We start from the raw sequence: 16,597 nt of genomic DNA on the forward strand, positions 1-16,597 counted from the left end.
GAGTTTTATGAGTACTAAGAAATTTCTGGTAAAAAGCAGTAGCTATTTTCAATTATTTCTATTGATTATTGTTTGACATGGTACAATTAAGGTTGTAAATCTAATTCTTGCGTGAAATTCGTTAGTTGGTGTGATCCATGATAGCAAAGCTAAGGATATTTTGTGCAAGTAGTAAATAACCAATGGTGATGCTTGAAGCTTGGATTGTTAATAGCTAAAGTTTTGTATTGTGATTAAATATTTATACTATTACTTGATATGGAGGAAGGGAAATTAAATTGTTTGATTGCCCGATGGATGGGCTGTGTATGTAATGGTTGATGGATGTAATATTGCTTATATTTGAGTAGATAGATAGTCCAATTTTTATGGGAGGTGCTGCCGAAATTTCGATAGAACTTAGATTAATTTTAGTTAACAACATAATTAATAAGTTTAGTTAGATTAGTTCTATAACTTGGTACATAATAAATGTAGTGCTCTGATTATTTATTATCTTTATTACTCATTTAATGATTTACATATTTATTTATTTATTTATTTCCATTATTATTGTTATTATTGTTATTTAGTTTATTATTGTTGTTTATTGTTAATACTATTTATTTATGTAGTTATTTGCATTGCATTACGATGTTTAATTGATTAATATGCTTGCATTTAATTGCAATACTTGATTAATTGTGTTGTGATATTGCTGTGTTTTGTTTGTGTGGAATTGGGATGAAGTGGGTCACCATGGGTTTATGAGACCATTACCGTTATATGGATCCAATATGATTACCGTTAGCCGGGTAAATGGGAGATCGGCGCCCCTGTGTGCACCTACCGTTACCGTTACCGTTAACCACGGGTTGGCTTCTCGTCGTTGCACACCGGACAGTCTAGATTTGATCGCAGCCCGCAGGGTAGCCTCCTGTTGTGAGCGCTTGATGATCTAGATTGGATGGAGACCACCGGGTTGCCTCCTGTTGGTATGAAAAAGAAAAGAGAGGATAGAAAAACAATGAGAGGGCTGGTCAAGTGAGGATTAGACCGGTTGGCCAGTATGGGGGATCGGCTCCCTAGTGCACATGTGAGAGGATGAGCCATGTGGGAGGACGGCTCATCGGGGGTTCGGTGACTCCACTGACTAATTTCCACGTGATGTGATTATATGAAGATGTTAATGATTGTGAGTGCTGGTGATGTGCCATTGTGTGACTGGCTGCGTGAGCATATAACCAGTCGGATGACTAGATTGATATGTTTACACATTTGTGTGACTGTGTGTGTTGTGCAATAAATATCACTCCTTAGAAAACTCACATGTCTTGTTTAATTTTTCAGGAAGTAAGTTTCTCTTTAATTCGAGTTAGGTTACGTTTCTTCGATGCAGGGCACTAAAGAAATTTTCCCTAGTTCCATAATTATTTTACTATGTAACTGTATGTATAAAAGGCTATGTATATCAAACAGTTAGTGACTCTGCAGTTGTAGAATTTACTTACATTTAGTCGTATATTATCATAGACGAGATGATTCTGTGAGCCCATATTAGAAACGTGATGTATTGTAAATTGGGCCCGAACTGTGAAATTTTGTAGAAGATAAATTTGGGCCGAGACGTAATAAAATCTTGAGGTTTATTTTTTTAGTAATATGGGCTAAATATTTGAAATTTATATTGAGATAGCAAATTTTAGTGTTTTAGGCTTACTACGGGCCTCGGGAGCCTTAAGCTTACCTGGGCTCTAGTGCCGGTCCGACCCATGGAAACGGGTCGTGACAATTATATTACCATATAATTTATATATATATATCTTATTTCATATTATATTATAGGAAAGGTGGAACCTTAGTGTTACTATATTTTATATATACATTGTATAGTATATAACATAATTTATTATTTTATCCAATCAAAATTTATTTTTAATAGAAAATTAATATGATCAATTAAAATTAAATTTTCTTTATTTTTTTACCAATAAAATTAAAATTCTTAATGATATTTCTGTCAATCCATAAACTTGATAGGAATATTTTTGATAACCCTAATGTTTCTCCGCATGTTTCTACTTTTATGTATTATTAGTATATTTATGGTGTGCGTTATTTGTATTCGTTTAATTTTTTATATTTATTCACTTTTACTTGTTATTTATACTCTCTTTTATTTTTTAATTTTAAATATCGATTATAAGTTTCGTCTTTTATTATTTAGATTTTTATAATATTAAATAAAATTTTATATGAGATTAATATGAATAGAAAGAATATTATAAAAAAATACTTTTTTTATCTCTTTCCTAAATAATATATTTTAAATTATAATAAAAAATAGAATCAAATATTTAAAAATAAATTTAAAAAATAAAATATAAAAATTTTCAAATGTCTCTTTATCATAGTATATTAAAAAATAAATTTAAAAAATAAAACTTAAAATTTTGAAATACTTAATTATTTATATGTATTTATTTAAAAAATAATTTCAATAAATTATATCGAATCAACTAATAAAATATAATTTTTAATTGATCATAACGGTTATTTTACGATGTTCAAATTTTATCAAGGCAGAGGAATCTCATTATTCTTCCCTATTCCTATATAGATAAATAGACAAATATTATACTACCTCCATTCCATAATCTTTATCATATTAAATTTGAGAAAATAATTTGTTTCAAAATACTTGTCACATTTATGTTTTCAAGGAATAATAATTTTTTTTTCATGTTTACCCTTTGTATATAACCAATAATTATTACTTCTATTTAATGGTTTTCTTAGAGAATTAATATTAAGTTAAGAGTAATTTAATTAATTTACTCAATAATTTATTGTAACTTCGACAAATTTAATAGTTTTCTTAAAAAACGTAAAATTGCAAATGTGACAAGTATTATGAATCAAAGATAGTAGATAGATAAAATTTATAGCTAATTAATTATAGAAGAAAAATAAAATGATAATTAATACTACGACATTAGCAGCACGAAAAAAAGAATTCTTTTTCAGTTAAAAAGGAAAAGGGAGGAGGAATCTTATTAGAATGGGATTCTATCTATAACCTCTGAACGAATCAGAAAAAGACATTGGAACCTCTAAATCAAGTCATAATCCACAATAATAAGTCAACAACACAAAAACATGAGCCCAATCACCTCTCACGTGTTGATTGCAGTGGTTAACAGTCCACAGTGAGAACCAAATTTAATTTTTAGAAAGCATATTTTATTGAAAAGGTAAAAAATTTTTACTTCCTACTTTAATTTTTAGAAATCATATTTTATTGAAAAGGTAAAAAATCTTTACCTCTTAAGTTAATTAGGCCCATCTTAATTGGAAACTAAATAAAGTTTTTATAGAAAAAGGCAAATAATCCTAGATCGAGATTAGTTCCATTTTCAAAGAGTGTAATTAAATATGCGCGTACGACTACCGAAAAGAGAAAAAAAACCTAATCAAGTTCGAAAAGGTTTATGGATACAAGTACTAGTCTTTGCTGCCTAGTGCTTCCATGTTCGAAAAAATTACAAGTAAAAGATAACAAAACCACATAATAGAAGTAAGAGAGAAAAAAGCCGTGTTCGACACATTACCTCGCAAAAGCCCATCTGACTCGCATGAACCCTTTCTAAAATTCTTCCCTCTCTTTTGTTTTTCTTGCTCACACATCCAATACACTCTACCCACAAAAAGCAAACAATCAGTGCACATACCCAAAAAAAAAGGAATACATATCAGTCAAAAATTAATAAAGCAGAAAGAAATGGAGGACATAGAAGCACAAACGACTACGAATGAACAGCCCGAAGATTTCGTTTCCATCTTCGAGAAAACCAATCGCCCTCTTACTTTGAAGGTATAAAGAAATTAATTAACTTTCCTTTTTTTTATGAATATATAGATTAAAACCTAATTCACCTCTTTCTTTCTTTAATACGTAGCAATTTTAATTTCTTGAAATTTTCTTTTTATATATTATGCTTAATAATATCATGGGATCCTCATCAATTTTGTTCTAGCTAGCTAGGTTCAATGTTTTGGCAATTTTTGAATTAACTAACCTAATGTTTTCTATTCATTTATTATTATAGTTTGAAGATGTGATCTACAAAGTTGTATCCAATAAAAGAGGTACATTATGTCAAAAGGGTTTAAAACAAGAAGAAAAGATGATATTAAAGGGAGTTACAGGCACTGTTCTACCTGGAGAAATGCTAGCCATGTTAGGGCCTTCAGGAAGTGGGAAAACAACACTATTGACTGCATTAGGAGGCAAACTTGGTGGTCAACTTGGGGGAGTTATAACTTACAATGGCAAACCCTTTTCTAATGCTGTGAAGAGAAATACTGGTTTTGTTACTCAAGATGATGTTCTTTATCCTCACTTGACTGTGACAGAAACCCTAGTTTTCACCGCTCTTCTCAGATTACCTAATAGTTTAACAAAAGAAGAGAAAGTTATGCATGCAGAGGCTGTTATTACTCAATTAGGTTTAGTTAGGTGCAAAAATTGTATAGTCGGAGATACATTTTTGAGAGGAGTTTCAGGTGGTGAGAGAAAAAGGGTTAGTATAGGTCAAGAAATGCTAATAAATCCCAGTTTGCTTTTCTTGGATGAACCAACTTCTGGTCTCGATTCCACAACTGCTCAAAGAATTGTGTCTACTGTTTGGGAACTAGCAAGAGGAGGAAGAACAATTGTTATGACTATACATCAGCCATCAAGTAGGCTTTTTTATATGTTTGATAAGGTTTTATTGTTATCAGAAGGGAATCCGCTTTACTTTGGCAAAGGATTAGAAGTTATGGATTACTTTTCTAGTATTGGCTATACTCCTTCATTTGCCATGAATCCTTCAGATTTTCTTTTGGATCTTGCAAATGGTATGTCGCAATAATCTTATAACCTTTTTTTTCCATTTTATTAATTCGGTTCACCTTTTTATTTTATTTTATCAGTATATTGTTATTGGAGTTTGAACTTGCTGATTCATAATCCTGGAAATTATTATCATCTTGTTATTTGTTTGTAACATTTAATATTTCTGTTTGTGGTAATATTTCTCTTTTTGGTCATTAGTTTTCGGTTGTTACCATTTCATATATTTCTCTCTTTTGGTAATATCTAGTGACAACCAAAAACTTCATAATATGCGTTTCCTGTCTCTTTCTGTCGCCTCATTAGTTGCTTATTAAGGGATATTCTTAGATCAGTTACACACGAAGACGTCTGATAACTTTCAGGAATAAAAGAATATACCCACTCCAAATCATAATTCTGTTTAACTTTATTGTTGGGTTATTATTAGAAAAAGTAACAATTTGAGAATGTGTATAAAAGAGAGAGTTAAAATTCAATTTACTATAAGGTAAATTTATGTGTTTTGATCATAAAATTTTGAAAACAACGTTAACTATTTTAAATTTCTGATAGCGTTTAAACTGGTGTTTTTCCCCAAAATAATATGATAATTGTTTGCTCATGTGTTGTAGGCGTATCACCTTCTAGTGATTCATGCGAGAACCAAGCTGAAGTCAAGCAGACTCTATTTTCGGCCTATAAGAACAATCTTGCTAACAAGTTGAAGGCAGAGGTTGAAGCCATTGATAATAATCAACTTCAGGATGGATTAAATGATAAGAAATTCACAGAATGGGCCACAACTTGGGTGCAACAGTTTACGATATTATTTAGAAGAGGAATAAAAGAAAGGAAGCACGAGTCCTTCTCTGGTCTCAAGATTGGACAGATCCTAGTAGTAGCTTTCCTTTCAGGTTTACTATGGTGGAATTGTTCCCAGTTGCAAGATCAGGTAATTAATAGCTTGTATGTTTAAAATTAATTTCTCCAATTTACTTCATCTTCATTTTTATCTATATAATAAAGATCATGACATGTACATATATGCAGATTGGGCTGCTTTTCTTTTACTCGGGTTTCTGGGGTTTCTTCCCATTATTTGAAGCAATTTTCACGTTCCCTCAAGAACGAAGAATGCTCGCGAAAGAACGATCTTCAGGCACATATAGACTATCCTCATATTTCATGTCAAGACTGGTTAGTGATCTTCCAATGGAGTTAGTCCTTCCAACTGTATTTATTACCATAACTTATTGGATGGCAGGGCTTAAACCCACACCACAGAATTTCTTCTATACCTTATTTGTTCTTCTCTATAGTGTTTTAGTATCACAAGGCCTAGGCCTTGCTCTTGGTGCAGCAGTAATGGATCAAAAAAAAGCTACCACATTAGGATCAGTAATTATGCTATCATTTTTATTAGCCGGTGGGTATTATGTACAACATGTCCCTTCTTTCATTGCATGGATTAAGTACTTATCTATCAGCCAATACACATATAAGCTATTGGTGGGTTCTCAATATAAGGCTAATGAGACATACCCATGTGGTGAAAGTGTTTGTTTAGTTGGGGATTTTCCTTTAGTGAAGACAGTAGGTCTTGATGGGCAAATTGTATCTGCTGTTGCTTTAGGTATTATGCTTTTGGGTTATAGGCTTATTGCTTATCTTGCTCTTATGAGGGTTGGAGTAGTTAAAAAGCAGAGTTGAAATCAGTTTTTAGGTCTCTCTATCTCTACAATTGATGCTCATAAGATGAAAGATTGAGCTTGTTATAGAATAGGGTCCCCAAGAATTATCAAGATGCAAACATTGTACTAACAAATCACAGGAACAGTTTTTGCTCTTTTTTATTTTGTATCAATGTAATCAGTTTTTGCTTGTGTTTTTAATGGGCTGTATCCTGTGCCAATTTGACACATCTAGGCCCAAATAAGTAGTTCATTTAGGGCCCAAAATTTTATAGACATGTCTCTGAGCCTAAGAATGTTATACAGTTTTAAAAATATATTTAATATTTTATTTTTAATTTGGATTAAGTGTTTAAATAAGTTTTTATTAACTTGAATATGGTGATATGTGTGGAAAAGAATTTTATATTATGGCTGCTCACTTGATAAGTGAGTTTGATACTAATTTTATAATTATAATAAATTTTATAATATTGATATAGATAGTCTTTATTTTATGTGCAAAATCTCAACTTAAATAATTTATTTTTATCTAAAAGTAAATAAATAAAATTTTATATGCAAAAATTTGACTTGTATTATTTTATTAAAAAATTAAAAGTAACTAATTTTAGTATTTATAAATGATGATAAAAACATGTGCTCCTAGAAAATGAAAGAAAAAAATCTCATGTGAAAAACAGGCCATCTGGTACGATGATTATCATCTTGGCACATGATGTCATCCATGCATGTGGAGTGGCACCAACCACTCTTGTTACTTTGATTTTTTCGATTTTTGAATTAATTTTTGGATTAATTTAATTTTAATTCTTAGAGTTTTGAAGTTTTTAATTTTATATAACAAAAATTAAACTAAATCAAAAAAATTAAAATCTTTTCTTTTAAATAAAAATTATACTAATTTTAAAAAAAAAAACCAAATGGAACTAACCAATCGATTCGATTTGGTCGGTTATACCAATTGTCTCAGCCCTAGAAATGGAGGAGGAAAGGCGCACATGTATCATGCCTAGAGGCGGTTTATAGCACACTTGCTCACATGATAATAAAATACAAAGGGCATAGCAGAGTAATGACAGACAATAGTTACTTTCTGACTTCAAAAAAAAAACACAAGGTATGTATGTGTCTATGGTTCATGTCGTCAATGCTTGGCAGATTTGACCTTATAAAATGTTGGCTGGTATAGTCATTGCTTTTCGGCTATTTACTAAATTGGGTCTAGTCTTAACGCCCTCTTTATTTTGAAGACTCAAGAGTGAAAACAAATAAATGAAAGACACCTTTTGCCCACTGTGATTTGTGGGCTTCAATTCATTGGTCCCAACCAATTAATACTCTCTCTTGCACTATGTTTCAGAATAGCTTTTTCCATTAAATACTAGTCTTAATATTATTGAAAAATCATATATATATATATATATATATATATATATATATATATAGGGTTATTTACAACTGCATCCTTAGTGCGACATCGATCATATCTAGATTAGCAAAAGAAACTTTTAAGATATTATAATCTTTTTACTCGTATTAACCTGACACAAATATACTAGCTGAATTCACTGAATAATGAGCACCGAAATTTGTTTTTCCAAATAATAGAAGCTCTTAAATTAACACGTGAATTGAATAGTCAAGAGATGATAATTAATGGTACCACTTTGTATTTATGTTGACTAATGTGGAGAAAAATAGTATGTGCTATTAATTATTATATTATTTTTATTTAGTATGTAACTCTATAAAGATTGTAAGTAGAGATGATAGATTTAATATTTAAAGTAAAAGGATGCACTAATTACGCAGCCTTTGACAAAAAATAATTGCAATTTAGACTGTAAATGCGGCTACTAACTTTATTTTAGAACCATACATTAAAATATTTTATATTTAAAAGAATCCCAGTATAATTTAAATGAATTAGTCAACTTGATAAGAGTGAAATCTTTTTCTCCTTGTTACTCTATCCGTTCATAAATATCTATCGCATATGAAATTTCGTGTCCTTTAAAATTATGATTAAATTTTTTTAAAATTATAATAAATTATTGAGTAAATTGACTATATTATTTTAATTTAATAAATTCAAATATCAAATTTTAGAGGAATTGAACAATAATTGTTGATCATAACAATAAACATGGAAAAATATCTATATAAATATAAAACAATATATGGTAAAATCTATCTAAAAGCACCAAGATTAACGCTTAAAATGGTTTCCATTTGCAGTAAAATAAGAATAATTCCCCTTATATGAATATAATAATATATGGTAAGATATCAGAGAACCATTACAATTACATCTTTTAAAATATAGAAAGATTAATTAAAACACAACTGATTTTATTTTAATTTTATATTTATTTTTAATTTATTACTCATCTATCCCAAATTATAAATCGTTGAAAATTTTTGCACGACGATTAAGAAAGTAATTAACTCTCTTATATTAGAATAAAGTCAAGGATAATTTAACCAACTTAACATTTATTTTAAAATCAAATATAATTTATATAAATAGTTACTGTATTTAATATAAATAAAAATGACATGAAAAAATTATTTAATATATTTTAAAATATTCAATTTATATTTTAAATTTAAATTTTAAAAAATAATTTATATTTTAAAAACAGAGCGAGTACCATTTAAATTGATTTCGCACTTAAATTTTGATTCGATGTGTAAATATAGAGCAGGAATAGATGCTGTATTACGTCGGCACACAATGATAAGGTCCAGGAAGTTGGCATGTCGGTTGCTATCTCATGAATGTGTTGAGATATTATTGAACTTCTTACTTGTCTTTGGCAGCCAACAATTTTCATTTTTCATGCAGACTTTTTAGCACCTTGTACAGTTTTTGGACCGTTACTGTTGCCCAAGTCTCGTTAAGGTCAATCTATGCTCTTGCTACTAAAATATCTATTCATACATATCTTAATTTTTATTTTTATTTTTATTATTTTTAGCACTACTTTATCCAAAAGAAATTCAACAATTAATAGTTAATTATAAAAGTATTTATTAAATTTAATATAAATAAGCGTAACATTAAAAAAATATCAATTATTACTTCTTAAAATGCTCAAAACGACCTATATTTTGAGACAGAGAAAATAATACATTAAAAGACAATCAAAATTAGGAGTAAACAGTAAAAGCTAAATGAACCAACTTCAAATCAGACCACTTTGGTATCAAACCAATTTCAATTGTTCAGATTTAATTATGATGAGAAAAGCATTTGATCAAACCAAAGTAATCTGATTCAATTTTGATATAGTTCAATTAAACGAAAAAGTTTCATACCTATCAGAATTGTTACAGCCTATGAATAGTAATCCACAATTGATTTGAATTGAGTGTTTTTACTTAATTTGCAAAATAAATTACATGTCTTTCTCTATTATTTCTTTCCTCTAATCTTTTTATGAATCAAAAGTTTGTAAATTCAAAAAAAAAAAAGAAAATTGCAACATTTACATCTACAAATTAATTAATTACAATTAATTAATCATTAAAAACTTTGAAAAAGTTTTAGCTCACCTCCATTAACCTAATTACTTTTCTGCGGGAATTATTTCGTCACCTATAATCAAGCTTCCTTCTTTGATTATTCTTCCTTTATTCAATGTTTATCATAATTTGGGAAGACTAAAATGCACGCATCAAGAAAAATGAAGTTTCCTTAATTTTCCTGAAGAACAAAAATAGAAACGATGGGAAAAGAAATCACATTCTTTTCAATAAACGAATTGCTGCTAATCTAATTTTCTCTGTTTGGCCACCAAGTCAAAAACTTATAACTTTGATTTCACGAGCATCAGGATTTCAAATCCACGTGTAGAATTTCATTTCCCCTTACTTGAATTGAAAAGTAGGTATCCGCAATCTCCTACTTTTATGACAGCTGCAACATTTTCACCCAATCAAAACTCCCCATTTGTGATTTGAAATCCTTAACTGTAACATTGTTTTATCTGCACGTGGCATTTTCTAAAATCTAAAGTCTAAACCTTTACTATAGCTAATCATAAAATGACGAAAATTTTCTTGAATTTACTATAGCTAATCAAGGATTATTATTCTTTTTTTATTGCCTTTGAACATTTGGCAGGAATTCAAATCCCCACAGAAAATTTAAAATACCACGTGTTATCAAATCTTTGTGATCAATACCTCTCTACGTGCCCTTTTGACCCACCAAACAAATTCAAAAATTTCATCTTTAAAAGATATGCTCTCGTTCCTTCCTTCTTTATTCTAAAACTATTCCACGTCCACAAAATTCTAAAAGGAAAAAAAAATAGGGTTAAAAATCTTAATCATGAGAACTATCTAGTCCTAGCTTTATGCCTCTTCTTGAATTTTGACCTAACCCATCATTAATCAATCTGTTTTTGTTAAAACCGTGACATTTAATAAACAAAATTATTGAACTAATATTTCAAAATTTTGATTACTGAGTTAGTTTCTTTGCATAAATAATCAACATGAATCACATCTAACCATGAGTTCAATTTAGATAAGATTTCAGTTAAGTTTGATTCTATTAATTTTTTTTATTTATTCGAATTCATATATATTTAAAAAAATAGAAAATTTTATTCAATTTTCATTGGTTTAAATAAACCTATTACGCTTTATGTACTTATAAATTGTCACCGAATATTTAATTTCCTTAAACTGATCAGATCCATTGAATACATGATCCCAAGATTAGTTCTGACACAAATTGTCTATATATATATATATGATTATATTTAATAAAATTAATTTAAAAATAGTTATTGAAATGACTCATAATTATTTACATGCCAAATATAATTATATTTCATTGGAAAAAATAATTGAATACATAAAAATATAGTAAAGATTAATCGCTTTATAACTGAAATCCATATGTTAATTAATTATACTTGTAAGCTAGTCCATAGAAGTTATTGAGTGAAAGAAACCCTAATCTCATACATCCTTCTCCATAAAAAGGAGAAAGGACAAAAATAAAAATTAAAAAAAAAGTAAAACTTATATTAACGTGTCAAAGTTTCAAGCCCCCATTACATCGACCTTTTTCTTTCACTTTCTTCTCTTCTTTTTAAAAAAACAAAATTCTCAGCCTAACTTCACTTTCAGTAAGAAGCATCCACGTGTCATCACATGGGAAATGCTTTCACACCAATTAAAACATTTATCTTGCCTTTCTTATTTTGTATTTTTAATTTTGGTTCATGCAAAAATTGGTATTACCTTTTTTGATTTCTAGAATATCCTCTCCAAGTTGCCACGTGTCCATCATATCGATGACTCATTACCGCCTTTCGTGACGGTTCATGCACCCAAGTAACAAGTAAGACATAAATTACAAACGGCTTCCCCTCTATCACACTCTCCCTCTACATCTATCTAAATTGATTCACCGTCGTTGGATAAGATTGGCCGCATGATTAAGGCACGTGGCTCACTTTTAACGGTGATAAGCATAAAGTGGGGCCTTTTAATCCAACAGTAAGACAAGGACGACCGTATTTATCTTTCTTTTAATATCCTCTATATAAGACTTCCCATAGCTTAATTTTTAAGGGAAAAAAAAAAAAGAAAAGAAAAGGAGAAGAAAATATTCAGCTTCATTTTCTCTCTAACCAAACAAACAATCGTTTCTCATTCTGCAAATTGTTTACTGAAAATGGGAGTTCTGGAAATGGACCCGATTACCCAATTAAGCTTGCCACCGGGTTTTCGTTTCTACCCGACTGATGAGGAGCTATTAGTGCAGTATTTATGTAGAAAAGTTGCTGGTCAACAATTCTCTTTACAAATAATTGCTGAAATTGATTTATACAAGTTTGATCCATGGGTTTTGCCAAGTAATAATTCAAATCCAATATCAATTATTGTTTTTTCTTTATTTGATTATTTATGTCAATAAATTTATTGGTTTTTGATATTTCATTACAGGCAAAGCAATATTTGGTGAGAAAGAATGGTACTTCTTCAGTCCCAGAGATCGAAAATATCCAAACGGGTCAAGACCCAATCGGGTTGCAGGATCCGGCTACTGGAAAGCTACTGGTACCGATAAAGTTATCACTACAGAAGGTCGCAAAGTTGGTATTAAGAAAGCTTTGGTTTTTTACGTTGGGAAAGCTCCGAAAGGAACCAAAACGAATTGGATTATGCATGAATATCGTCTCTTAGAATCCTCTCGGAAAAATGGAAGCACAAAGGTATTAAAATGAAAATAATAAGTAACTTTTAGTTTAATTTTTTATTTGAAGTGTCGGCTTATGGAATTTTTGTTTCTTTACTTTGCAGTTGGATGATTGGGTTTTGTGTCGGATTTATAAAAAGAATTCGGGTGCCCAAAAACCCATTTCAAATACCGTTCCAAGCAAAGAATATAGCAACAATGGTTCTTGTTCCTCCTCATCTTCTCATCTAGACGATGTTTTGGACTCGTTGCCGGAGATTGATGACCGGTTCTTTGCTATTCCGGCCACCAATTCAGCCAAACCAATGCATCATGAAGAGAAAGTCAATCTCAATAATTTTGGTTCGGGTAATTTTGATTGGGCCAGTCTTGCTGGATTGAACCCGGTATCTGAACTCCTTCCTAGTGGGCCAACTCAAACGCAGGGGATGCTGAACCAGAGTTATATGAATAGCACTTGTAATGACCTTTACGTCCCTTCCTTACCGTCTCAAGGTGTACACGTGGATTCGAAGATGCTTAACTTGGTTGAAGAGGAAGTTCAAAGCGGTATAAGAACTCAGAGACTTGATAACACGGGGTTCTTTCAACAAAACTCCGGCGTTTCGACTCAAAATTTCTCAAACCCGTACGGGTGTAGGTTCTCGACCCAACCGGGTAGTGGATTCGGGTTTAGACAATGAGACAGCATATTTCTTTAGGAGAGCCCATTTCTATTGTTTTTGTAGAAACACACAAGATGGAGGGCAGTTCTGTAAATATTTGGCATTCTTTGGGCTAACTTTTTGGGTTTAGTATTCCAAAAAGAGTATTAGAAAAGAAAATACGAGAGACGAATTGCAAACTATATCTCCAGATAAATTTTACCTGATTACCTAGTTGTGCAGGAGATTAAAAAAAAATAGTTTGTTAGATTTATTATTATTATTATTATTAGAGCAAATGAAATTCTGCTCTAAATAATTTTTTTATGGGCTTGTCAGGGCATTAGATTCAATGATTCTAATTGTACAATTTAATGTCAATTAAATTAATTGCGAGATATATTTGATTTACAGATCCAGATTTGGTGAATTGAGTATATTACTATATATAGAAAGATTAGAAATTGCTTTGAAATTTGGGTTCAATATTTGTTGTGTTGTGATAATATTATAGAACTACAGCTAATAGATAGTGACAGGGCAATATACATGTGCAATGAATTTAAACGTGCAATTGGGTAACACGCGTACATCGGACTTAAATTAAATTTATGTCCAAGTTTTTTAAATTGAAATTAATTGATTAAGATCATATATTACTATTTACTTCCTATATTTATTTGTTACACTTATAGTTTCAAAGAGTAATAAATATTTTTTTTCTTGTTTATTCTTTGTATATTATCAATAATTATTATTTCAATTTAATGGTTTTCTTTGAAAATTAATATTAAATTAAGGATAACATAAGCAATTTACTCATTAATTTATTATAATTTAGATCAATTTAATGGTTTTTTTTTAAGACGTAAAATTTAAAATATGATAAGTACTTTAGCAAGATAAAGTGGTAGAGAAAAAAGTTTCGGCATTTAATACCATTGTGTTTCCATTGCAAATGTAAATGGTTATTTTATCACAGAATTGTAAACTATCAAAGAGTTTACTAATGTGATCATGTTAAAAATATAGTGCTCGTATTACAAAAATATATTTGACACAAATCTTTTTGGCATGTTGGAGTATAAGTAGTTTAAATGTGTACTATTTATAAATATGTGCTCATGTTTTTATATCTGGTTACCAACATTATATTTTCAAAAATTTCTTATAAGTCTCAAATAAGTAGTTTAAGTGTAGCAATTGAAAAGTAGTGGGCGTACTTTTAAAATATGTGTTTAAATTGGTTGAAATGTCACTAAGATCAAATAAAAATGATAGATTCATAATGTATAAAAAATTATTGCCTTTATTTTCAAAAACTTTATGGATGCAATTACATAATATAGGTTAGTCAAAATTTATATATAGTCATATTATAGAAGTTGAGGAGATTGTTGCAGTAACAAAAACCTTTGGCTTCAAATTTTTGTTAAATTTGGTTGCATATTATTAAAATTGCTCAATACTTGATATAAATAAAGAAAAATCAAAATTTTAAATTATAAAAATCAAAATTTGAAAATTTTAAATTCCCAGAACAATTACAGCATTTCCTTAATTATTTCCTCCATTTCTGCATTAGTTGTTGAATAAATGTGACATTGGGATTTCTCTTTGTGAGTTGGTTCCATCACAATTAATAGAGTAATCAATGCAAATTAGGGGTATATTAGATAAAAAATGTAAAAAAGTATTGGGTTTAGCTACCATTTTAATTTCTGTGCATTTTCTATTTTTTCTAAATAAAGAAAACAAAAAAAGTATTATAGAATATGGGTAATAACATAAAAGGAAAGTTATCTTAACCTTGATTAAATTAATTAACATTAATTTTGTAGAATAAGGTAAAATCTAAAGTTAAAATGGAAAATAACATCATGTATATATTTTTTTTTTAATTGTTGAAATCCATATGGTGTCTGAATGGGATGGATGTCACTTCACCTAAAAAGACAAAAAAAAAAAAAAAAAAAAAGGCTAAATACAATGTATATGTACCATGTAACTGCCAAACTGTCAATGTGACAGTTGTTGATAATTTGGCATACTTACATTTTGTATTATGATTAATCTCAAGTTATTTTCATGAAAAGGTTTATTAATTAATTAAGAAAATTTCCTATAAAAGAGAGGTGTGGAAAATCTGGTACTAAAACACAATATATCATGATCTGGAAAATTAATAATAAATGGTTAAGGATTTAACACAATATTAATTCATATATAATTGACAAGTAACTCAAAAACTTTAAATTCTTAAAAATAAAGAAAAAGAAAAACTTTTATTTCTTTTTTTATCAAATGAGGTCCAGATTCCTTTATTCCAGATATGTATCATCTAAATTCCATCAAATCAATATGGATAACCATTCTCAAAAAGGTCAAAGAAATAGAAAGTGAAGTATGGATAATCTACCTACTTGTCAAAGCATAAAAGATATATACTTCCTTTGTACAAAAAAATAATTCACTTTCGATTTTCGTATAAATTTTAAAAATAATTTTATTTATATAATTTTTTTATTATATTCATTTTAAACAACATATGACCAATTATTATATTAGAATACTATATTTATTTCATAATATTTGAAATATTTGGAATTTCACATTCTTTAAGTAAAACATTAAATTTGTTTAAGTTACAATAAATTATTAAGTAAATTGATTATTTATCCTTAATTTAATACTATTTCTTTAGAAAAACTATTGAATTGAAATAATAATTATTGACATATACAAAGGGTAAACATGAAAAATATTTATTACTCCTTGAAACAACAAATGTGATAAGCATTATGAAAATGAATTAATAATAAATAATGGATTACTGAAAATAAGATAAAATTTAATAAGAGTATAATAGACAATTTAAGAATTAACTATAATATGAAAAAATGAATGTGAACTACATTCTGGACAAACCAAAAAGGAAAATGAATTATTTTTTTAGAACGGATGAAATATATAATTGTAAATCTAATAGCCGATGAAATATATTTATAAACTAACCATCTTTAGTATATTAATTAAATCTTATTTAACGGTTGGACGAGACTAATCTCTTTCAAGTGAAATTAGTTCTTTTTAAAATACCGACTCTACAATTTAATCTTTCAATCAGCGAAGTAGAATCTTGTGTGATTTAACTATTATAACCATCTTGATTTAATAA

At 29.0% G+C, this 16,597-nt stretch overlaps 2 protein-coding genes across 2 annotated transcripts; both read left to right on the forward strand.

The window, feature by feature from the left end:
- Nucleotides 1-3,653: 3,653 nt before the first annotated feature.
- Nucleotides 3,654-6,770, forward strand: LOC105644280 (ABC transporter G family member 9). Its single transcript, XM_012229581.4, has 4 exons — nt 3,654-3,853; nt 4,089-4,881; nt 5,491-5,810; nt 5,909-6,770. Exons 1-4 carry the CDS (start codon nt 3,761-3,763, stop codon nt 6,566-6,568), a joined length of 1,866 nt encoding a protein of 621 aa, XP_012084971.1. The 5' UTR covers nt 3,654-3,760; the 3' UTR covers nt 6,569-6,770.
- A 5,480-nt stretch (nt 6,771-12,250) lies between these two features.
- On the forward strand, nt 12,251-13,458 carry LOC105632778 (NAC domain-containing protein 72). Its single transcript, NM_001311189.1, has 3 exons — nt 12,251-12,431; nt 12,523-12,791; nt 12,880-13,458. Exons 1-3 carry the CDS (start codon nt 12,251-12,253, stop codon nt 13,456-13,458), a joined length of 1,029 nt encoding a protein of 342 aa, NP_001298118.1.
- The last annotated feature ends 3,139 nt before the right edge of the window (nt 13,459-16,597 follow it).

This window comes from Jatropha curcas, chromosome 7 (assembly GCF_041381405.1).
Source record: "Jatropha curcas cultivar XTBG-Jc1 chromosome 7, XTBG_Jcur_1.0, whole genome shotgun sequence".
In the NCBI taxonomy this organism is placed as follows: Eukaryota; Viridiplantae; Streptophyta; class Magnoliopsida; order Malpighiales; family Euphorbiaceae; genus Jatropha; species Jatropha curcas.